Source organism: Balaenoptera physalus, assembly GCF_965194825.1.
Source record: "Balaenoptera physalus genome assembly, chromosome: 1".
NCBI lineage: Eukaryota > Metazoa > Chordata > Mammalia > Artiodactyla > Balaenopteridae > Balaenoptera > Balaenoptera physalus.
In genome coordinates, this window is record NC_138882.1 from 139605056 (window position 1) to 139630626 (window position 25571).

At 36.8% G+C, this 25571-nt stretch overlaps 1 protein-coding gene and 1 long non-coding RNA gene across 5 annotated transcripts in view; one reads left to right on the forward strand and one right to left on the reverse strand.

The window, feature by feature from the left end:
- PDE4B (phosphodiesterase 4B) overlaps window positions 1-25571 on the reverse strand; it is a 601639-nt gene that overhangs the window by 486898 nt on the left and 89170 nt on the right. For all 4 annotated transcript variants that reach the window (XM_082419762.1, XM_082419760.1, XM_082419769.1 and 1 more), the window contains exon 2: window positions 5282-5394. In XM_082419762.1, coding sequence (XP_082275888.1) covers window positions 5282-5323 — 42 coding nt within the window. In that variant the 5' untranslated portion in view covers window positions 5324-5394. The remainder of the gene's footprint in view (window positions 1-5281; window positions 5395-25571) is intronic.
- LOC309641583 overlaps window positions 1-25571 on the forward strand; it is a 308049-nt gene that overhangs the window by 235105 nt on the left and 47373 nt on the right. The window lies entirely within an intron of this gene.

Here is a 25571-nt window from a genome sequence, read left to right on the forward strand (position 1 = left end):
TTTTTTCTTTCTCTTTTTTAACTTGCTAAAATGAAAGCTTTTCATAGAAAATAGATTTTGGACATCAGTGTTATCACTCTGCAACACGGGAACAAACTATACTTGCTAAAGTATAACATTTCTTGTTCAATGTTTTAAAGTAAATATATTTTCTGTCTCAGGCCAGCAAGATACTCATAACTGTGGGTAACTGGGTAACTGACTTTTCCTATTCTTACAAAAGGTCTCCTCAGAGTTGAGGGGATTTGGGGGTGGGTTTTTTTTTTCTTGTCAAACATACAAGAGCTCAGAAAAAGAAGAATATACTTTATCTGGTCCCGAATTGAACTGCCATGTGTTCAATATATGCCCTAATGCTGACATGAATGAAATACTTGTGAGAAGATAGAGGCATTGTATTATAACCAATAATAAGAGTTATTCATTCTTCCTATATCTCTTGGTGACTCTGGTTCCTGGTACTGTGGGGAGTGGAAGCCCCAAAAGAACCTCTGCCTGGGTCACCATTCACAACGGCTTAAAGACAAGAAATGTTACAGCAATGCAAGTAGCCACTGACAGCAACTTGGAGTTTAAAAGTTATAACTGTCACTCTCCACTCGTATCTTAAGCAATAATGGAAGTCCTAACACCAGGCCAAGGTCTCTCACCTGGAAGTCATTCTGTAGCCCTAAAAAGACAGGTACTTCCTACTAGCCCTTCAGAATAGACTTAGGAGAGCCTGGGACTAGACTGCCTTAGGTTTAAACAAACTAAAGTTCTCCGCCCACCACTCCTCCACCCATCCCTGTGCTAGTTCATACAAGGATAATTAACTCAAGTTTAAGGGTCCAGCTGGGTTCAGTCAACAAATATTTTCTGCACACCTATTAAAGTCTTGCTCTGTGCTACTTAAGAAAGGATACATCAGCAAAAAGAGACAGAGCCTGTATTCTAGTGATTATGCTTATCTCATCCATGCAAAACCACATTTTCATGATGAAAATCTGGGCATGAATAGGCCTGACAATTTTCAGGGGCCCCACTCTCTCCACCTGGAAATGGGATATCATCATATTTTTTGTGCTTGACTTATGGTTTTGGAATACCACTTATTTAAAATTCAGTAGAACCACAATTCAGTAACAGGAAGGAGACAAAACAATTTACAATTTTCCAGAGTTTGAAATATTCTGGAATGTGGCCAGTGTTTTACTGTTTAGTAACTGGTTATATTAAATCTACTGTAGGCCTAGCACTTATGTGTGTGTGTGTGTGTGTGTGTGTGTGTGTGGGTGTGTGCGTGTGCACGCGTGTGTGTGTTAGAAATAAGAGGCTGAGGAGAAAGCATAGTATATGTAAGTTTCTTTCTCAAAAGACTTAGAGACTAGTTGAGGAAACAGAAAGTCTTAGGAGAGACAAAGTCTTCCTAAAGAGATTCAAGAACAAACTAAAAGTCAGAACTTTTATAACTCGGTTTGTTCCAAATATGCATGTAAAGAAAGTACTGATTATCTGGAAAGCAAAGCAGTGTTTCTTGTATAGGTGGTAAAGCATATACTTTACCACCTATACAAGAAACACTGTACCAAAGAACAGAAATGAGGATGTCACTTAGTTAAACCACCAACCACAATAGTCTTATAGTAAAGTTATTGGATATTTTTCCTCTTTTAGAAATGGAAATATTACCAACCAGGTTTAACTGCAGTGAATAGATTAAATGGGTACTTATTTGGTACTTGTTATTTGAAAAGTAACAAAGTCACACCTATCACAAAATATATCCCATACTGACTTGGGAACAAGCTTGAATTTACAGATTTGGAGTCATTCTTTGAAGAATTTGTTTCAAAAGACCTCAGTTAATGTGAAAATGCATTGCCACAAAAGAGCTTAATGGAATAGCTTTTTAGAAATTAAGTTAAATACTAAAAACAGTAACATTGTTATGCAAACACTCATTAACCTAAGTTGAGTTATTCATAATTACCTCAAACTTTCTAATTCATACTCATAATTACTGCCCCAAATTGGCTAACATCCTCAAAGGCAAAATCTAATTCAGTCAATTATAAACTACTGAATTTGTGATCTTGGACTTATTTTCCTATTTTAACCAGCGTGATACTGGCCAACTACACCGCTCATCAGATCAAAGATTTGGGGGAAAAAAACATTAATTTGAATGTTACTTTTGGAAATCACACTGTTCCCTTTGCCAGAAACTCTCTTCCCCCAGATCTTCACAGGGCTCACCCCCTCAATGCTTATATGTCCTCACTGTCCATATTTCATCTCTTCATGTTATCCTTCTACGAACACCTATTGTCACCATCCAACCATTCTTTGCCTCCTGACCAACTTCATTTTTCTCCACAGCTCTTATCATAGCTGGGATTATTTTATAACTTATTGATTGATGTATGCCCTCCCCTCTAGAATATAAGCTACAAAGGGACAAGGACTCTAATCCCTAGAACCTAACCAGTGTTGAGTGCATAATAGGTGCTAAATTAATATTAGGTGAATATTTAAATCACTGAGTAACTGTTTGTTGAGCTGAAATAATGAGAATATAATAAAATATCCTTGACTTAAGGGTGAACCTTTCTTCAGAGTGTGGTATAAAAAAATATAATATCTGCCAATTTGCTTTTGTTGTAAGGGAAGAGATACTGTGTGTAACATCTGATATGATCTTCTGTACTATACTGGAAAGGTTGAGGGGCATGGTGAAAAGTTTTAGGTTATGACTGTCCACCAGACATAAAGTACAAGCCACAAATGGGAGCCAAATGTATAATTTTAAATATTCTAGTAGTCACATTAAAAAAGTTAAAAAAAAAAAGGAAACAGGTAAAATTACTTTTAATAGTATATTTTACTTAGTTTAGTATATCCAAAATATTGTCATTTCAACATGTAATCTATATCAAAAATTATTAATAACATATTTTATAGTCTTTTCTATTTGTATTATTATGTAATCAAAATCCAAGATGTATTTCACATTTACAGCACCTCCCCATTCGTACTAGTGCTTAATAGTCACGTGTGGCTAGCGGCTACCATGTTGGACAGTGCAAATCTAGGTAGTAATACTAACCCCACCAGTCTAGGTGGGGTTAGTATTCTTCAAATGTGCTTTTCTTTTTTGGCACATTCTTCTATGCAACCTTCCCTGTCTTTTGATTGTGGTAACCATTACCTCAGGGAGGATTAGGATTATTACTGCAATGATAGAATGAAAAGGAAAAAAATCATTGATCATCCTTTATAGACAGGATGCACTGCTTAGTTTTATTCTTCCAAAGAAATAGAATCTGGAGCACACAGTATACAAATAGTATTATGGGACAACCCCAAGCTTTTTTTTTTTTAAGCAATACAGAATTTCTAAATTCCAGAAGTTTCCCCTTAGATATCCTAACCAGAGCATGAAGGTCTGAACACAGCTTTTTACCACTGGTACTGAGGACTTAGAATATGACTTAAGGGCAGTTGCCTTGTGGTCAAGGAGCAGGGAAGGGGGAAAGAAGAAAAGGAAATATGGCACAGGTGATGAGACTAGATCACTAACCAAGTGTCTCAACACAAGAGTAGAAACGGCAATGGCAAAGGAGTGTGCTTTGGTGGGCAAGAGCCCCATGGCACAACTAAGTCTCACTCTGCATTTGCGGGTCCTAGAAGTTTTTACAAACCCAGATAGGGACAGAGAAGAAAACTGAGAATTAGCCTCAGCTTGCTTGCCAAGGGGTTTTCTGCAGCATAAGGTAAAGGGACCAGGGGTTCATGGGGTGAGCAGCCCAAAGGGCTGCACAGAAAGCAAAGCTGAGTCTTTTAAACAATCAGAGCTCCACTGAAAGGTTAGGTGAAGAGCCCAGGCAGCAGGGGAGAAGGTCAAATTTACTTCTCAGCGAGCTGAGAAGGTCCCCTGCTCCGGCTGAGAGCCCTCACCACCTGTTACACCTACCATGTGCCTAAGCACACTGGATCAAGGGCAGAGACTGACAACCAAATATCTGGGGAAATGAGCTATTCCTCAATAGGACAACAGTGAGAACCAGTGGAAATACAAGGCAAGGACAATACCACACACCTGTGACTATAATGTCAATTAATGTTGTTTTCCCACTTGCCCACATGGAAGGGAAGGAGTAAGAACTTGGAGAAATACTCATAGACTGGGCATTTACTCAAAACATACCAGTTTACATTATTAATTACCAAGTTCAAGTTCCTCCCAGCCCCTCCCCCATCTGTGAAATAGAAGTTTAACAACAAGATGAGCTATTACAGACAGCAAGGAAAATGACTTCTTTTTCCTTCCTCCCTCCCTTCCTTCCTTCTGCACATCTGATTAGTGGCATATAATTTTTAGCTCAATTACAAACAGAAGCTGAGTAAACACTGGACAATTAAAAACACACTAATGGGGGACTGGTCAATTGAAAGCAAAAAAGACAATCTCAGCTGACCAAGATGCAAAGCTATTAAAAATGATGAGTCTACAGACTTCTTCAAATGACCCAGAGCAGAGCTTCTCAAATACAATGTACATATGTAGTCAGCCTGGGACTTACGTATATTAAAAATGCACTTGGTACATAGTAGGTTCTCAAAAATATTTGTAAAATGAGTAAATCAAAGGATATAATTAAATGTGAAAATCCTTAGATTTCAAGGAAAGCTTTGGGAAGGAAATGCGGTTTCTTTTTAGCCTTAAATAATAAGTAGAATTTGTTTAGTGAAGATAATGGAAATTTACGTATGTATATAATATACATATGTAATCACCTTGGGAATAAATTCTGATCTTTGGGTCTGAGGGATGGTTCTGAAATTCTGCATTTCTAATAAATACACAGGTGATGCTATTTCTGCTGGTCTGAGGCCCACACTTGAGCCAAGTCCTAGAGGATGGGTTACAAACAGCTGTCAAAGACCCCACCATAGGAGATGACTCAAGGATCAGCTGAACTTGGATAAAAGTGTGCAAGAAAGTCATCAAGAAATGCAAACAGGGTGAAAAGAAAAATTTCCACAGATTGGTGGTTTTGTAAATGAAAATCACAAAGCTCAAACTGAGCCCATCTCCAAGCTGCAGAGAGGGCAGTGTGCCGGCTGCCTAGCATGCAGAGTGCTGGGTCCCAGGGCTGCCAATGTCCAGGTCACAGAAACACCTAGCGACAGAGTGGTACTATTAGACAACCTTGCCTGCCCTTGGAACAGAATTATGGAGTGACTTCTTTATTGAGCAAAGAGTGGGTGGAATCGGTAACTGACTTTTGGAACTTACATCATCGGCCGTCACTGTCATTACACTCCTGCTTTTCTTCATTATAAAGGGGAAAAGCAGCCCCTCTTAGGGTGTCTGTTATTCAGTGCAGCTTTGCTGACAATTTTTAAGACCTGCAGGGGAAAACAAGACACACACAAAAAAGAACAGTTCAGTATCCTTAAATACAAATACGTAGCTTATTTGTATTCTCCACACTAACATCTGAATGTACACAATGCACATGTATAAGTAAATATCACAATTTACCAAGCCAATTAAATCTAACATGTGAGGAAAGAGGTTCACAAAATGCAAAAATCCAAGACATCAGTGCAACGATATTTGAGAGGAGAGAAAAAGAATAGACGATAACAATTAGGTTCCCAAATAATCGATGATCCTTAAGAATACAGAAATAATATGTATTAGTGAAGGGCTTTAGACTTAGAAAGTACTTTCCCATATAATATTTCATTTGATCCCCATAACAATCTGTGAGATTATTTTCATCTTTTTTTCTAATGAGAGAACAGAGGATCAGAAAAATAATTGGGCCAAGGTAACACAGCTAAAACATGGCAGATTTAGAATTTAATGAATATGATCCATTGATACTATTGTCAAAGAAAAAAGGAAAAGAAAGAAAACCAATACAAAAATATGCATGACCAAAAAAAATCTTAATTTCAATTGTACCATCAGTTTAAACCTCTTACACGTATAAGTACATAGGCAAGTATTCATCACAGAGAATTTTAGCAACCAACAGTTAGAAAGAGCTAGTATTCCCTGGTTTAAATCACACAAACTTGGCCATTCTGAAGCAGAGGCACTGCGGTTCATGACATTTGTTTTGTGTAGATCACTGGAAGCCACTTCAGCAACAAAGAACCTCAATAACATTACCAAAATTTAAGGATGCACCCCCACTTGTGCCAGCTCCAGAGGAAAAAGTCACTGGTTTATGAAAACTCAGGCTATTAAAACAGGCCCAAGTTTAAAGTTCAGACATACAATAGTCTAAAAGAGAATATGAAGAATTCTGAGTTTGCAGAATTGAACTGGAAAAGGTACAGTATAGAAACCATTGAATCCAAGAAGCGTTGGTCCACATGGCGGATTCTCAAGATCTTAACATCAAAAATGGCCTGCATCGATGCTGAGCTCAAGAAGCTCCTATGTTTTCTCACTCTGTACATTTAAAACTCTTAATACATGCCTGATTTGAAGAGTCTGCTTCTCGAACATGAAGATATATATAGATTAAGAGCGTGATGGAATTGTAGCTATGTGACTAGGAATACTAAGTAGTGGCATTGTCCCATCACCCAGGAAACCAGGGTTGAATTTATAACACATAATTTGATGATATTATGCAGGAGTTGGCAGTGAAACTGACAGAGTGGATAAGAGAGTGGGGGGAGGGAGAAACTTTGCCTTTATAAGTCTTCTAGGGAGAGAACCCCACAGGCCTTTCAGGTGTTCAATTCAATATGCCAAGGAAAAGAATTTCCTCAGTATACACCAAGGAATGATTACAATTACTGAACTCCTCTAACACTGACCAAAGAGGAATAGGCAGAATTTTAGAGCTTTTTACTCAAAGGCGGTTTGAAACTTAACAAAAGTCAACAAATAACAGACATTTTATCTCTGTTATGTTCAGTCTTGAGTGCCTCTATAAGGCCGAACCTGAAAAAAAATGTTTATACTCCTAAGCAAAGAAAAAGCAAGATTAAAAGATGTAAGTTTTAAATGCAGGATATAGGATTAGATATCCCCAATCAGTATAATTCTGTAAAAATGTGAGCACAGAAAATTATTAAAGAAGCTGTGTAAAATTAAAACAGTGAACATTATATAAGAGTTATTGGAGGTTTTTCTTTCTTTTTCATATTTTCCAAATTTTTGTGATATATTCTTTTCTGAGCCAAAAAAATGATCCATTTTGCTTGGCAGGAAATGCACTTAAAAATAGGATAAAACAACACAACTGGAGTAGAATCTCTAGGCTGTCTTCAGCAGGGAGAAACAAGGATCAAGTTTCCCCAGCAGAAATGAAGAGTAAGACCTTAGCTATATCTCCTTAGAAGTGAACAAGGCATTCTAGGATCCAGATGAAGCTCAATGCAAACCCAGCCCTCAAGAATTTTAGGTCTAGTCTGGCAGGGAAGACTTACATATATTAAATGTGCACTTGGTACAGAGTAGGTTCTCAAATATGTTTGTAAAATGAGTGAATCAAAGAATATAATGAAATGTTAAAATGCTTAGGTTTCAGGGAAGACTTTGGGAAGAAAATGACGTTTCTTTTTAGCCTTAAATAATAAGTAGAATTTGTTTAGTGGAGATAATAGAAAAGTATATGGTGTGCAAAAATATGGGAAAGAATTTAATGTACTAAGGGTGTGACACATGCAGGAAGATGCCATGCTAAGGAAATTTATAACAGGCGGAAAGACATGTTCCAGGGTAACATCAGTAGATTTGGGGCATGCAAGAGTATTTTTGTGAGGTCTTAGCCATGAAAATAAACTTATGTTTTAAAACACTTTGAGTGTGAGAGCTGACTGGATAAATTCACGTGCCTTCGACTGGGAGCATGTCCTGGCTAGGAAAAAGCAAGACCTCAAGTTACAAGGAAGTTTTCCAAATGTTCTACATTTAAAATATATTACTTTTACATTCAGAAATAAAACCCAGCGTCTGTTATATATTGGGCTGGCCAAAAAGTTCGTTCGGGTTTTCCATAAGATGTTATGGAAAACCCCGAACGAACTTTTTGGCCAACCCGATAAAACAAAATAAAAGAGAGGAGAGATTGTTTTCTAGATAGTTTACGTTTGCCCCTCAAGATCCACTCCAACACCTTCTCCATCCTGGCTGTACCCTAGGAGGCTGGTCCTCACAGACTGAGTCCATGGGCTCTCTAGCCCTCTGGCTCCTGGGAAATGCATCAGGAAGACAGGAGGAAAGAAAGGTTCCTCTCTGCTGGCTAGAGTGTAATAGTGGCGAAAGCCCTCTACTCTAGATCACAGTTCCTGCAGTCACCCCTCTCTAAGGAGATAGGTTTCCCTGGGTTCCATTAACTACTGTCTCCACTTGACCCTTCAGGCATAAGGCTGGTAGCAACTTTCCACTGTTGCTAGCTAGCCTCATGGTGCTGCATCATGCCTTTGTGGTTATCCTCAACCCTGTCCACACCTTTTGTAAATAGTTCCTACATTAAATTCTCTTTCACTCCCTGTGGGAGTGCAATCTGTTTCCTGCTGGGACCCTGACTGATAACAGATTTGCTCCAAAAACTTTAAAAAGCCGGAGGGCAATTTTAAAATATCCTCCCTCAGTGCCTCATACAGTGACTGATACAAAGCAGGGTCTCAATAAATAACCGTTAGAGAATGAATAAGTAAAATCTAGTTGGAGTTCTAGAATGGTTTTATGGCTTTTAGAAAAGAAGATCAGCAGGCATTATCTCAAATTGCTTTTGTGAGGCAGAAACAGTTTTATGTCATCACTCGTGGGTGGCAATGGTGATTCTGTTTGGGAATTCAGAGAAATGTTACAACATGTTTAATATTACATTGTTATATTATTGTATTATACTATTGTTATATAATAGTATACAATATAATTTAACATAATATATTGTGTTATAATATTATGAAATAGAAGAATAGATATTATACATGCCATGTTATTGCTGATTGCTAGTGTCAGCTGCCTTTCGTTTAGGCTAACATGGATGGAGAAATTATCTTGTGCCAGTTTATACTATGCATATAAGAGTTCAATTATGTCTCATTAGAGCAGCCAACCAAATAAGGTGGGCACAATTATCACAACAGGTGAGGGAATCAAGTCTCGGAACAGTAATAAAATATGCACAAAGTCACACACTCTGCTGGTTCAGACTAGAACTTTATTTCTAAAGCCAAGTCTCTTAACCAATCACTATGCAGCTGATTGGGTCTTATTCACATCTTTTCAAGGCAGAAGTGAACGAAGTGATTTTTATTTATTTTTCTGATATTGGAATACAAGTTAGGTTGATCAGTCTTCTGGAATCATGCTCCCTAATCATGTAAGGACAAAAAGCAGTAATTTTTAAAAGATACTGACGTTTTTAAGCGCCTCAAATTTAAGGCAAATGTAAACAAGAGAAGTCAGGCTCTCTTAATTTGAGATTATTCTTCCATTAGCAAAATTTGCTTCTCAATACATAGAATGCCATTTGGTTCATTAAAACAAAGTGTTTCTAAGAATTTCAAAGTTATGAGTAAGTATGATGACTATAAATTCCATTTCTGGCACATATGAGTAGCTTTCCTGTGGTTTTATCTTTCACCACTTAAAAGATGCTTTTAAACTTATATTAATCTTTTACAACATTCTGTTATTTTCTAAGACTACAGTATTCTTCATATAATTATTTATTTACCTCTTTCTCCACAGAGATATAAAAGCTAAAATGAGGAAAAAGACCCTGACTGACTGCTATAGCTATAGTGTAAATTTCTCCTTCGGCAGGTTTCAGTTATAAGTACTAGTAATCTCTGATTGATAGAAAGCTCAATGAATAATGATAATCATTCTAAAATCCTACATTATGGATATAAACCATGATGAAATGATCAAACCCTGAAGAGATGAAAAAAATAAGGGTAATACTTTGAGTTTTTAAGAAAGTTGTTTTTTCCAGTTTAAAGATTGCCCTTTATTCTGAAATGATGTTCAAAAAAGTTTCATTTTGTTTTTTGTATAATTGATTTATTGAACATTCTGCACATGTTTTAATTTTTCTCTAATAACTGTTTTCCATCTGCAATGTTAAATCTATTTCCTCTTCCTTAACAGCAGCTCAAATTGAGTCCATAACTTATAAGTGCTTTAAATCCCATCTCCTTCCCTTTTCTCTGCTCAGTGGCCAGGATCTGTGGGGCCACTTGGTGGCCGGTGTGTAGGACTTGGAAGGGCCAGAAGGAATAATCTACTCTTTTATTCCTCCTCCCCCCTCTTTTCTTTAGGTTCTAGCTGTTTCCACACTGCAGCAGAGTGGAAGAGTTCATGAAAAGGGAAGTCTTCTTATGTAACTGGGCATTTAATTGCAGTCCTCTGTTAAGTGTCATTGCTTCTCTGACAAAAAGAGACTGTATATTGATGCCCTCTCTAAGGCAGGTGTCCAAATGCTGGCTCTCTTCTTAGGGGTAAGTAGGAGCTTTCACTGGGAAAAAAAAATAACTTTTCTCATCTCCTCAGTTCCCATCCCCACTGGTACACACTGAAACTCTTGTTGGTAAGGTTCCCTTAAGCACGTCTATTCTTCTGATTAAAGTAATGACAAGATGGCTCAATCCACAATGTACTTATCCAGAATAAGCTCAAGCATCCTTGTTACCCCAAGTGGCGAAGGTTAAGCTTCTTTGCTGCCATCTCTTCTCTCTGCCCTGCTATCTCTCTCCATTTCCCCTTTCCCTTGCTCAAGGGGACATAAAGAACCAATCAGAAATTCTTCTGCATAAATGATCAATGGAGAAATGAGATACCGTGTCAGTTTTTTTATCATTGTCTTTCAGACCAAAGCCAACCGTTCAGTTACTCTGCTCTGTGACGCTGGGGCTGAGACATTGCAAACTGTAGTTCACAAATTCTCTTCCCAGCTGGCTTCCCTTAGGTGCTGACAACAGGAATCGTGAGGAGGAAAGTGGAAGAAGAGAGTTGGAGAGAAGGGACTCTCTTCCTTTTCTCAGGAGCATGAACAACACTGGCCCCCCCACCCCAGGCAGACCCAGAAACAGCCACACAACACCCCATCGATGTCTGCTCACCAGCTTCAGAGCCACCCCTTGGTGCTTCCAGCTCCTAAGGTGGTGACCCCTCCTTTTCACTGCTAGACTCTCATAATACTATCTTCCCTTTCTCCCTCAGCACTAGGAATGGTAGCTGCTTCACTAACCTTCGGGTTACCTGGCTGGCCTGTTTTCACTTTCATTATTCATATTTATGTACTCCATTTATTATATTAAATCCCTTTTGTTTTCCTAAAGGATATAGACTCTAACCTTCTTTTTATTGACGGCACCCCCAATCTCTAGAAGTGGTTCTTCATCTTCAGTAGGCCAACAATTCACTTCCCCAACACCTCTTCACATACCATCCTCCCCCGACCCAGAGTCAGTTGATATGAGGACTGGAAGGTTGCTGGGGTGATGAGTGGTGATGAGTGGTGTCAGAACCCACATGGCTCCCTCTCAGGGGGAGCTGCCCGAGCACTTTTATATACAGCTCTCCTTGGAGAACGTGGGATATTTGGACGGCTCTTGGTCCTCTGTTTAGGGTTACAGTCTCCATTTTTTTAAACAGGAAAAGTCCTACTCATCACTCTTTCAGATGTGAAAATATCCATTTTTGAGATGATGATAATGTAATGCGGCATGAGCATTTCTTTCTTCCGTTTCTTAATGGCCTCAATTGAGAAAATTAGACATCGGCAATTTCTATGTCATTCCTCTAGTTCTCTGGAAATTTTACTGATTCCTAAAGTACAAATGTCTAAGAACCTCTTTACAGTGGATATTAACCTTTTAAAATAAATAGCATAAAGTCTCATTCAAGAAGATAAGGGTTTTCTGTTTTGGGCTGGGATCTAATGTAGTATGACTGGAAGGAAGAAATGCTGGCCAAAGAGGAGTGTGACGTGCTATCCGCATTCACGGCCCCACAGCCGCCTAGCAGAGCTATCAACCTCGCTCTGGGTCTTGTGAAAGGGTTGTGGTATAATTATCCACAAACTTTATGAATCTAATGAAATTCCAGGAAACCAGCAGAAGTAAACACAAACCATAAAACCAACTCTCTAGACTCAGCAAATGGATAAACATGGCCAGAAGTCCATACAGAAAATATAAAGTCCTCCCTGGAGTTTATATCTACTGGTCTCATCACACTTTCAGAAACTCAGGGCTACTGTGCCCAGTTAGAGCTGATTTTGGATTTGACTGTTGGGGAGATAAAAAGGAGAGACAAATGTGCTTCCTCCCAAAAACTCTTGTAATGGGATGCAAATAATGGAGAGCAAAAAACAATTGATAAAAAAAAATAGTGTATGTAATACAAAAAGACATGTTTTATGTAAAATTTCTTAAGACTATAAGCACCCAACATTTAGATATAGGCATTTCTGGGAGAGAAAAATGTTTGTTTAATTAGGCAATAAGCATCAAGGACTTTTGAGATAAAAATTGAGAAGTATTAAAAATTAATATGAACTTAAACCATTAGCTTAGCCTGAGAGAATTATAAGTAACAAAAGAGATAATGGCATTCGTTTAATAGTTGTCAGACTGCAAAGTAGCTAGGCTAAATTCTGCTCTGAGTAAGACATGTCTCCTAAACAACCACTTAAAACCAATTTCTACTATAAAATGTGTTCTTTGTAACTTACTAATAGAACACAAACTTGAAATCAATTCACATGTTGACAAGAAAGAAAGAATTCTTATTGTACAATTTGTTTGGATGAATGTCAATTCCTGACAACAACAGAACAGAGAGAAAGTGACAAACTATTCCCATGTTTCTACTAGTATAAATACTGTAATGCCTTAATGGGTTTATTAGTGAGTTTCTCTCCAATAAAAACAGTCTAAATGGAAAAATTTTAAAGTGTTGAATTATTTTTCCTACTCTAAAAAAAGTAACTGGTACACTGATTAATTTTTTATAGTTTAAAGTGCCATAAGACATTATATAAACTGCTTTGTTTTTTCAGCCTCTTAAATAAGAGGGAAAGAACAAAGAAGCCCTACATTCAAATGACATATTCAAGCCATATATTCAGATAAATGAACAATTTGATATTGTAAGCTCTCTCAACATCTGAGGGTTTCCATCTCAGAGTTATCATTGTACCAAAGTGATGACGTGATCAGGAAGATTTAGGAAGCATGAGGAATTTTACTACCTCCTGAAGTGAACCATAGAAGGTCTACAAACAAATGTAAAGCGCCAGTATGGATGAAGGATCTTCAGTTCCCTTAAGTATTTGTGGGGAACGTGCTCAGGCTCAAATTGAAATATTTTAATTCCACCTTCAGAGCTACTTAGTAACTTTCACAAACCTATTACAGCTGCTCTAGGACCCCAATTAATGTTACCAAATTTCAATGAGAGTATAACAAATTAAATTGCATCTATGATCCAAAATTCCCATTTCCACCCAAAAAGAATAATGACACTTCTTTTCCTTCAGTTTCCCAAGAGCAGCAACAAAAACCATTGAGAACCCAGTGTGTGACAGAGACTTGCTAGATGCTGTGAGTAATACAAGATGAATATGACATAATCCTCAACCTTAAAATGTCCACTGTCTAGTCTTCAGAGAGATGAATCAACAATTTTTCATTCTGCAATACTTATGCCTCCTTGGCATGCGTCAGGCTCACAGAGCAGAGTGATAAGTGCTGTGACAGGAATAAACAATGGGTTCATTAGGCGAACAAATTAGTGAAGGCCACCTCTATGGGTAAAAATCATCAAGGAAAGCTTCATAGAAGAGGTTCCAGTAACTGGTTCCAGAGGTTCCAGTACTGTAACTAAGGGACAAAGAAAGAAGCCCTTCTTCTCCCCCTCTATGTATTCTCCAGAATGATCTTTTGAAAATGCAGAGTTCCTTATATACTTCCCTGCTTTACATCCCTCATGGCTTCCTGTTAAATTTAGGATAAGCCAAAACCCTTCATGTGACATACCAGTCCCTACAGATTCGGTCCCAGCTTGCCTTTTCAGCCTCAACTTCCTATGTTGGCTTCTACTCGCTTCCGCACCTTACCCCACATCACTGTCCCCTTTAACTCATTTATCTTTAACCAAACTGCATTTAGGGTTTACCCAACATGCCTTCCTTGCCGCAGGACTGTTCCTGCGCTGTAATAATCTCTCCATTTTGCCTGGTGAACTCATTCCTCAGCCTTCAGCTTACGGGTCATTTCTTCAAAAACTACTTTACTGACTTCCCCTACGTGTCACGGGGCCTTATCACATCATTACTTTTTTCTTATTCATACTATTCATCATGATTATATATTTATTTGTAAGAATGCGTAATTTTGCATTGTAGTTTGCAGAACGTATGGAGCCTATGAAAAGCTACTCCTTTATGTAATCTCATACAAATTTACATCAAATTGAAAAACTTGGACTACGAAACAACTGTAGATCTAAAACAGCTAAAATGGCATAATAATTTGCCTCTGCTTTCTCCTATGCTTGAGCAAGAATTCACAAGTATTTTCTTCTTCTAAATTAGGTCTCTGCTTCAATACCTAAAATAATTTTAAGTTAATGCAGAAGGCTCTGAATGTTCATTCACAAGTGCTATGTCTTTAGGCTTTTTAAAACTGTCCACCAGTATAATGCTTTTCAAACATGTTTCATGGAACATGTGGGAGATAAATAAGATTTTGGTCAAAGTCTTCTTCTTAGGCTCAAAACCCCAAATACTCATCATCAGTGTAAAAGTCTTCTTTTCTTGAGAAGAAGACTGAAATAACAAAGTTCATTATTATTTTAAGCAAGCAAGCACACACAATTTCTGTGTGCTCCTTTCTCAGAAATACAAATACTACATCATTACAGACTTCCTATGAGAAAGACGCAAAAAATGTGAGGAATCTTCTGAGGACATCAAATGAATTAATGGCGTGCCACTTACTGGCTTTACTGAATTAATGGGATATTAACTCTGGCAATGATTACCACCTATTTAGAAGCAGACACCCAATTTTGGGCCAAACAGTCTGTCCCAGCCCTACTAAAAGTTTGGGGGTCCAGACTGAGGTGAACATATGAAGAAAAGAGGAACTCTCTCAAAAACAGAAGGCTGAAACTAATATGGCAATACCAGAATGTTGTGTAACATTATTTTGATAGAGCATAAAGGAATATATGGAAATATTTTTATTGGTCTTTAAATATCTTCATATTCAGAAACTATAATTTCTTTGTTTATTTTTAAAGATGCAAAATTAGACCACACCCTAAGAATGGACTCACTCATGAATTTGACAAGTACCTAATACATCTGATATATAAGTGATGAGTAAACAGACTGAGCAGGTATTAGAAGACAAAGATGCTTGGCAGCCACAAAATCTCAATTTTTACCTATTTTATATTCTGGGGCTCTATGGAAGATTTTATTTGACAAGAAGTTCTGCCAGTTAGAAAAGTTTGAAAACCAGAACTGCCTATAACACCCCTCCCCCATTAGTTCCTTAGAGCAGTGTTTTTCAAAGTTTATTTATTCGAGTGCCGTCTCTGTAACATTTGCCATATGGGATTCGCTCATTTTACAGATGAAATACAGACCCTATAAAAGCTGATTTGTCATTCACCTAATGATGGCACAAGGAGGACAAAAATTCCAGTAACCTGGATTTGGTTCCACTTCAGTGCTTACGTTTGCTACCTCTAAATTAAAGGGTTTTGTCTGTTTTTGTTTGTTTTTGTTTTAGCAAAACTTTATACATTAAAGAGCATGCTAAAGCACACACACAAAAGACTTCAGCACAAAGCAATTCATTTATGAATTCATATATGCATGTACTCAGGTACTCTTTTATTCATTCATTTATCTGAAAATCATTCACTGAGTACTACTGAGGGCCACGGACTGTATAGGCCCTGAAAATACATAGATGAAAAGGCATGAGCTCTGTCTTCAAGGATTGTACAGTCTAAGCAGAGTAGCAGAGTGGAAATAGACAAGTGATGTAACTACAGGGGTGGCAACAGCATACAGGAAGGTTATATAAGACTGCCTAGGAGGACCAGGAAAGGAATCACAAAGATACATCTGAACCATGCTCTTGTAGGATAAGTAAAATTTTATCAGGAAGGTGAAGGAGAGCAGTTCATTCTAAACAAAACAAGACTTCCTCTCACTGATCTTTCGCTACCAGTAAGAGCCCAATTAGTGATTATGGAATCTTTGATCCTTCTAATCTTGTACTTCTATTGGTGAAAAACAATTTTCTGTGTCTATTTTTGATTTGGCTGCAATCATATAATAAATATTAAATGTGGTTAAAATGTTGCGTGCTTTAGAATGACAGAAGCAGTAAGATTTCTGGTTTTAGTGATAGGCATTTGTAGATTCTCCAATATAAACTACATTCAATGCAAGCCAGCAGTTGTATAAAGGAAAGCTCTCTGAAACTGGATTCAGACAATTCTAGGTTGAGATTCCAACTCTATCACGTACTAACTGTGGGATGTTAGCAATTTGCGTGACCTCTCTGAGACTGTGTTCTTCCTTGTAAAAACAGGCACAATGCCTCCTATCTCACAGGGTTATTGTGAGGATTAAATGAAATAGTGAGCAATGCCTAGCAGGGTCTTGTATGTAATAGGTCCTCATTAAGTGGCTTGCTGAATCACAATCCCATCAAAACATTTCAGTTAAGTCTTATCTATTGACACCTCACCACAAAGATGCCCTCTTTCAACTTCTTTCCTTTTAAAAAACACAACTGAAATAACACGACCTTATATAACTGTGCTTTAGAGCTATTTATGCCTGAATTTTATTATCAAGAGAATATAACAACTGCTTCACAGGGGAAAGACAGTCTCCAGGGATCTGAGCAGAGAGTCAAGATGAATCTGACAAGGTAAATACTACAAACATCACAAAAGGGCAAATCATAAGGTGAGGAAATAATATAGTGTCTGAAATGGCATTAATCCCAAGTCCTTTAAACTATAGTCCATTCATGGATGATTGTGGGAAATAACAATACTGAAAAATTATTATACAACCATGAATGTAATATAGAACACTATTCCTCAGTCTTTAATGAATAAGAAGCGGTACCTATTTCTCTCTTCTATCATAAAGCTAAATAACATCATCTGGGTCACAAAAAGTCTTTTGGCCTTCCCTCTATTTGACAGGTTTTGTGTGTATGTGTGTGTGTGTGTGTATAATGAAAATACAGATCAAATTTTTGTAAAAATATGAACTTCAAACACAGAATGACAGAATGCAAAGGTTACACAGGTCTTCCTTCTTAGGGAATTATAGATAATTTGAGATAGTATTGTTATTTTCTTTTTTATCTTTGCCAAGATGATAATTAAACAACTACCATTATCATTCGTTAATCATGTTAAATCTAGGACTATATTAAGTAATACTGAATAGAGAGAAAATTACCTTCAAAGTCTACAATTTCTGTCTGTGAGTTCACCTGTTTCATTATCAAGTGGCCATGTTTTTAAGTGCCAGACAGGAAATGAGGCAATGGTCTCAAGCCTAAATCTTATGAGATCTTTATTCACTTACTTAAAGAAAATAAATAGCATAGGTCTACTATTTGACAGGCACTGCTACCAGCAGAAGATCCCCAGTTTGCCTGCCAAAGAGTTCACAGTCTAGGACACTGCAGTGCTGAATGGAGATAATGAGCATTATTCATTATGTAGAGAAGAAACACATGAAAAGGATTGATTAATGTAAATAAGAGGATTATAGATTTATAGGAGCATGGTTCTGCAGGATGAATGGATTTCCTCAGAGCAAATGGGCTGGAAGAATAATCCAACTGGAAGATGCATCATGGAGATGTTCAAAATTATGGTATGTTTGGTGAAGTATATCCAGTTTGTATGGCTCTGAAGAATAGGATCTGAAGGACGAAAAGCAATAGAAAACACAACTTAAGAAATGTGGAAGAGACAGAACATGTTAATCTTTTAATGTAATGCTAAATGGTAAGACTTTAAATGGAGGTGGGAAATGTTTTGAAAGAATGTAAATAGGGGATTGAAATGTTCAGCTCTGCACTCTAGAAAATGTATTCTTATGGCAAGAAGAAAGTAAGCTGAAGAGTAGAATTTTGAAAGAAGGATAGTAAGAAGACTGATAACAAGGCGTCAATAGTGACAGAAACCAAGGAGCTTTAAGGAGGAGGCACAATGGACATGGTCTTATGACACAGAAAGGTCAAGCAAGATAAGAACTGAGAAGTAATTACTAAGCAGAGAAAGTAGTTGGTCATTAACCAGTTTTGAAAAGAAGAGGCTTCATAAAGTGAGAGGGATAGAAGCTTGATTTGAGTGTCTACAGGATGAGATTAACATCTTTGGAAGCCCTGAGCACTGAAAAGATTAGAGTGTCTCTGCATGTGGGATTCAAAATAAAAACAACACTGAAGAGCCAATTTCTGTTAGCTGAGAAAAAAGTCTAAAATAAATCAGGTATACACTCAACCTTATGACAAAAGGAGGATTTCTTTATTCCTAGAACAAAGTACTGACTCTACCCTCATACAAACCTCCAACAAATGACTGGCCAAGAAGAACTCATTTTACTCAAAGATAAATGAGAATCAAAAAGGAAAGAACACAGATCTATGCAAGCAAATGAATGAATGAAGGAGCAAACCAATGAATGAATAAAAGAATAAAGAGGTAAGTAAATGAAAGAATACCACTAGAACAATACTATCATGAGACTAGATAAAAATTTTAATTAAGCACATTGCTATTAAATTGTGTCTGTGTGTATGTGCGTGTAAAGAAAGAGCATGTGTTTGAAAGAGAGCAAGAGAGAGAGAGATCACTTCTATAAAATAAGATCACATAGAAGAGATGTAACAATTGAGAGAAGTGTCTAATACATGGTAGAAGACATTCCATAAATATCTGTCAAGTGAATGACCTGTAAAACAACAAAAGAAGATAAACATGAATACATGAATTGGCAAAGTTTAATGAAGTAGTGAAGTACATAATAAAATCAACATAAAAATAAAGGCCGAATTGGAAGCAGCAAAAAGCCGAACTGGCGATGTTAGAAACATATTAGGTAACAGACTCACTTAAAGTAGGCTAAGTAAATTGGAAATGAGCAAAGAGTTTAAAGGAATTAGAGAAATAATGACAAATAAAGAAAAGAAGAAACACATAATTAGCATCTCTGAAAAAGGAACCCCCAAAAAAGGAGGCATTAATATGAGACAAATATCTAAAGGTATAATTTAAGACAATTTTTTAGAAATAAAAGAACATTGAAGAAGAATGAATAGATATACAGTATGGTCCAGGAAAAAGTGACCAATAACAATCATATCTTAGTAAAGTTAATAGATTCAAAAATGAAAAAAGAATTGAGTAAAAAAAATGTAGATTCTAGTAAAAAAATTAAGCCACTAATAAAATTTCTAAAAATAAACATTTTTATCACTGTATCATATAAGCAATCATACAGGCTGTTCTCTTGTGTCTAGTTTCTTCTGTTCAACTTAATGTCACTGAGTTCCATCTGTTTTGTCACATCTACCAGCAGTTCATTCTTTTTTTTTTAATGTATATTTCTGAGAGTACTCCACTTTATAAATATATCAAAATTTGTTTATCTTTTCTCCTACTGATAGACAATTGAGTTGTCTATCAGTAGGAGTATTATGAATATAACACTGCTACTGACAGGAGTATTTGGGAGTATTATGGGAGTATTATGAATATAATGGGAGTAAATTATGAATATAACTGCTAAAAATGTCTTGTACAGGTTTTTGTTTGTTCACATATATTTATTTCTCTTAGGAATTACCTAAGTGTGAAATTTCTGAATATAATCACAGAGTACGCTTAAGTTTAAAAAGAAACTACTAAGCAGTTTTCCACCATGATTTTAATATTTCACATGACAACCAGCAATATATGAGAATTCCAGTAGCTGCAAATTCTCACCAGCATTTGGAAGTGTCAGTTTTTGGGGTTTTTTGGTTTTTTGTTTTTGTACTTTAGACATTTTACAAGGTTTGAAGTGGTATCAAATTGTGGTTTTAACTTCCATTTCCCTGAAAATTAGTAATGTTGAGAACTTTGTCATGTGCTATTGTCCTTTGGCAAATCATCTTTTATGAAGAGTCTGATCAAATACATTGACTATTTTAACTGAGTTATTTGTGTTTTCATTATTAATTTTCATAGGCAGTCCTTATATATTGATACAAGTCCTTTACTAGATATATCTCCTCCAGTTTGTGGCATGCCTATTCAGTTTAATAAAAGTGTTTTTTTAGTGAGAAGTTTTTAATATTAGTGAACTCAAATTATACATTGTTTTCTTTTACATTTAGTATATTTTATATTCTAAGATCTTTGTTATCCAAAGGCACAATGAGCTTTTCCTATTTGTTCTTCTAGAAGTTTTATAATCTTACTCTTTATATTTAATACTATGGCCCATATGAAATTAATGTCTGTATGAGGTAGGAGACAGGACCAATGGTCATGTTGTTCCAATATTTATCCAATTGTTAAAGTGCCGTTGTAAGAATCAACATACCTGAAGTAAAAACAACCTGTTAAAATTCACTAACTTTAAGTTAACTAATGTACAAAGTTCTATAACATCAACATAATCAAGATATAGAATATCTCCATCATCCCAAAGAGTTCTCTCTTGCCCATTTGCAATATATCCCTTCTCCTACAACTAGCACCTGGCACCCACCAATATATTTTTTGTCTCTGTAAGTTTGCCTTTTCTAGAATTTAATATGAATAAAATAACACAGCATGTAATCTTTCATGTGTAGCTTCTTTCACACAGCATAATGCTTTTGAGATTAATCCATGTTGTCATGTGTATCAATAGTTTTATTGTTACTGCTGAATAATTGTCCATGATATGGATGTACCACAATTTGTTTATCCACTAACCAGTTGATAGACATTTGAGTTGTTTTGGGCTTTGGGTTACCATGAAAAAAGCTGCAGTAAACATTCAAATATAATAAAACATTTGTTAAAAAATATGTACGTTTTCATTTATCTTGGGTAAATACCTAGGACTAGGATAGTTGAATCATTTGATAAGTGTATATTTAACTTCGTTAAAAAACTACCAAGCTGTTTACCAGTGTCTAAACTATTTTGCATTCTCCTTAGCAGTGTATCAGAGTTCCAAATGCTCTGCATACTTGCCAAAACTTGCTATTATCAGCATTTTTTTGTTTTCTTATTTTAGCTATTCTAATAGGAGTGTAATGGTATCTTACCATGGTTTGGATTTACATTTCCCTATACTAAAAATCTTGAGCATCTTTTCATGTGTTTACTTTTCATTCATATATCTTCTTTTGCCAATTATGTGCTCAAATCTTTTGTCTATAATTGTATCTGGTTGTTTTTTCTCTTTACTGATTTGTAGGAGTTATTCATATATTCTAAAAACAAATTTTATACCAGACATATATTTTGCAAATATTTCCTCCAAAGCTAAGGCATGTAGCTCTATTTTCTGGATAGTGTCCTTTATAAAGCAATTTTTTTTAAGTTTTATGTTTTCCAATTTATTTATTTATTTTATATTGTGTGCTTTTTTGTGTGTTATAAGAAATCTTTGTTTAACCCGTGGTCACACAGATTATCATACATTTTCTACTAGGAATTGTATATATATTTAACTTCCAACGTAAGTCTAAATTCCAATTTGAGTTTTTTAAATATATGGCATGAGTTATGATCCAGATTATTTTTCCCCATATGCATGTTAAAACATCCAGCACTAATAGTTGAAAATACTATCGTTTCCCTCATTGAATTATTTAGGTGCTGTACTCTAAAAATTACTTAATCGCATGGATTCCACTATGTTCCACCAGTCTTTAGTGTCTATCCCTACATCACACTGTCTTCAAATCAGTTAGTATAACTCCTCTAACTCTATTTTCCTTTTTCCAAATTGTTTAGCTATTGAAAGACCTTTATATTTCAATATAAATTTAAGTAATATCTTAAAAGCTTACTATAGCTTTATTTCTAAGTGAAGTTAGAGTGGAAGATAGCCATGAACCCCTAAAAGATCCAAATATTGGTGAAAAAATGGCACAGAAAGAATATTCCTCCCAAAGAATGGCTCTGGAGGCCAGGTGGGCTTGCATTCATGGGTCCCGTGGGACTGTAACAATGGGAGAGAGAGTTCTTAGCAGACTACAGCCCCAGGGCACTGAACAGACAGCAGACTAAAACACACCCCAAGTCTTTCTGAGAAAGAGGCCTATTTGCTTGTCCAGAAGCTTTAGCCTGAGGGGCAGGCCTCCCTGGTCTGACACACTTCCAGAGGCTTCCAGATGTGTTCTCAAGGAACAGAGGCTGGTGGATTCAATCTTTGCACTCTTTCTCTACCTCACTCCAGCTCCCTCGTATCTCCCAAAGAAATTTATACCTTTGTCTGACATCCTGATTTTTTGTAGCTGCTTCCAGGGGTCACCTCTATATCGCTTGGCTCTGGTGCCCAGCAGGGCTTATGGTCACAGGTCCCATAAGACTGTAACCAACAGAGAAAGAGTTCTTGAATAGCTACCATCATCAGGGCTCAGCAAGAAGCAACAGTCCCAGGAGCTGAGTTTTTCTGTGAAGGAGGCCTATTAGCTAATCACCATAGCTGCAGCCCGAGGGGCAAGCCTCTAATTAAATACATATATAAAAGCTGACTGTAAACCTTTCCAGAGACCTCAGAAGGTGGGTGCTACCTTTGTACTCTCCCTCTGCTGCACTCCAAAGTGCCAGCATCTCTTGGAGGGAAGCTCTTTCACATCTTGTGCCTCAGTATTTATATCTGGTGCCCCAGTTTTTGCAGCTGCTGCCCATGGGGTGCCCCTTGAATGCCTGGCTCTTGTGTCCAGGGATTCCTGGGTCCCACGGGACTGTAACAATAGAAAAGACAGTCCTTGGCAGGCTATCACCCCCAGGCACAAAACTGACAGCAGACTGAAATACACCTCCAGTCTTTTTGTGAAAGAGGCCTATTTGCTTGTTCTGGAGCTTCAGCCTGAGGGACAGGCTTCAGGTTTGGCACACATCTAGAGGTCTGTGAAGGGGCTCTCAGGAAACAGGCTGGGGATGTCATCCTTGTGCTCTCCCTCTGCCTCACTACAGTGCACTGGTATCTCCCAGAAAGAAGCTTATACACTCATCTGGAGCCCCAATTTTTATGACTCTTGCCCAGGGGACAACTCCAGATGACCTGCCCGGTTGGCCATCAGGGCTCATGCTTATGGTCCCACAGGACAGTATACTTTTGCATACTTTAACAGCTGCTGACTGAGTGTCTGGCTTCCAATCAGCCTAAATCTAGATGCTGACCAAGATACCCCACTGTGGAACACTGAAAAGTCTAGGCACAACCTCAAAAACTGGGAGCTACTAACAATAAAATAAGCTTTTCAGACAATCACAAAGGTTTGGGAGACAACCAAGGGCTAGGGCACAGCTGAATGATAAGCTTCTTCTCCTACACAAGGCCACTCCTTCAAGACTAGGAGAGGTGGTTTCTTCATCTAAAACAGAGAAATATGTTCCAAACAAAAGAACAAGATAAAAACTCAGTAAAAAACTTAATGAAATGGAAATAAGTAATTTACCTGATAAAGAGTTCAAAGTAATGGTCACAAAGATGCTCACTGAACTTGGGAGAAGAATGGATGAACACAGTGAGAACTTCAACAAAGAGAAAATAGAAGAAAGCACCAAATAGAAGTCACAGAGCTGAAGAATACAATAACAAAACTAAAAAATATACTAGAGGGGTTCAACAGCAGACTAGATGAACCAGAGGAAAGGACCAGTGAACTCAAACAGGAGAGTGGAACTCACCCAGTCAGAGCAGCAAAAAGAATAAAGAAACAAAAAAAAAGTGAAGATAGCTTAAGGCACTTATGGGACAACATCAAGCAAACTAACATTCGCATTATAGGGGTCCCAGAAGGAAAAGAGAGAAGGCGGCAGAAAACTTACTTGAACAAATAATGGCTGAAAACTTCCCTAACTTGGGGAAGGAAACAGACATTCAGAGCCAGGAAGCTCAGAGAGTTCCAAATGAGATGAACTCAAAGAAACCCACATCAAGACACATTATAATTAAAATGTCAAAAGTTAGAGACAAAGAGAGAATCCTAAAAGCAGCAAGAGAAAAACAACTTGTTACATGCAAGGGAACCCTCATAGGATATCAGCAGATCTTTCAGCAGCAACTTTGCAGGCAAGAAGAAAGTGACATGATATAGTCAAAGTGCTGAAAGAAAAAAGCTACCAACCAAGAATACTTTTTCCAGCAAAGTTATCATTCAGAATTAAAGAAGCAATAGCATTTTCCATACAAGCAAAATGTAAAGAAGTTTATTACCACTAATCCAGCCTTACAAGAAATGTTAAAAGGACTACTTTAAGCTGAAAAGAAATGGTGCTAATTAGCAACAAGAAAACATATGAAAGTATAAATATCACTGGTAAAGATAGTGGATTAATCACTTAAAGAGCTAGTATGAAGGTTAAATGACAAAAGTGGTAAAAAAATAATTATAATTGCAATAATTATTTAAGGGATACACAAGATATAAAGATGTAAAATGGGACACGAAAAACATACAATTTGTGTGTGGGGTGAGAGTAAAAATTTAGAGCTGTAGAATGCATTCAAACTTAAGTTGCTACCAACTTTAAATAGACTGTTATAAAATATAGGTAGTTACATATAAGGCTCATAGTAATCACAAAGCAAAATCCTATAGTAGATACACAAAAGATAATGAGAAAGCATTCTAAGCATAACACTAAAGAAAGTCATCAAACCACAATGAAAGAGAGGAAAAGAAAAATAAAAAAGCAGAGAGGAACTATCAGAAAACAATTAACAAAATGGCAGTAAGTACATATCTATCGATAATTACCTTAAATGTTAATGAACTAAATTCTCCAATCAAAAAGCATAGAGTGGCTGAATGAATTTAAAAAACAGAACATCTAATTCTGCTTACATGAGACTCAGTTCAGATGTAAGGACACGCATAGACTGAAAATGAAGGAATGAAAAAAGATGTCCCACACAAATGGAAACCAAAAGAAAGCTTGACTAGCTATAATTATATAATTATATCAGACAAAATAGACTTTAAAACAAAGACTGTAATAACAATCAAAGAAGGGCACTACATAATGATAAAGGGGTCAATACAACCAGAGGATATAACATTTGAAAATATTTATGCACCCAACATAGGAGCACATAAACATATAAAGTGAATATTAACAGACCTAAAGGAAGAAATGGACAGCAACACAATAATATTAGAGGACTTTAATACCCGCTTACATCAATGGAGAGATCATCCAGTCAGAAAATCAACAAGGAAACACTGGTCTTAAATAACATTGTAGGTCAGATCATCTTAACAGATATATACAGAACATTCTATACAAAAGCAGCAGATTACATATTCTTCTCAAGTGAAGA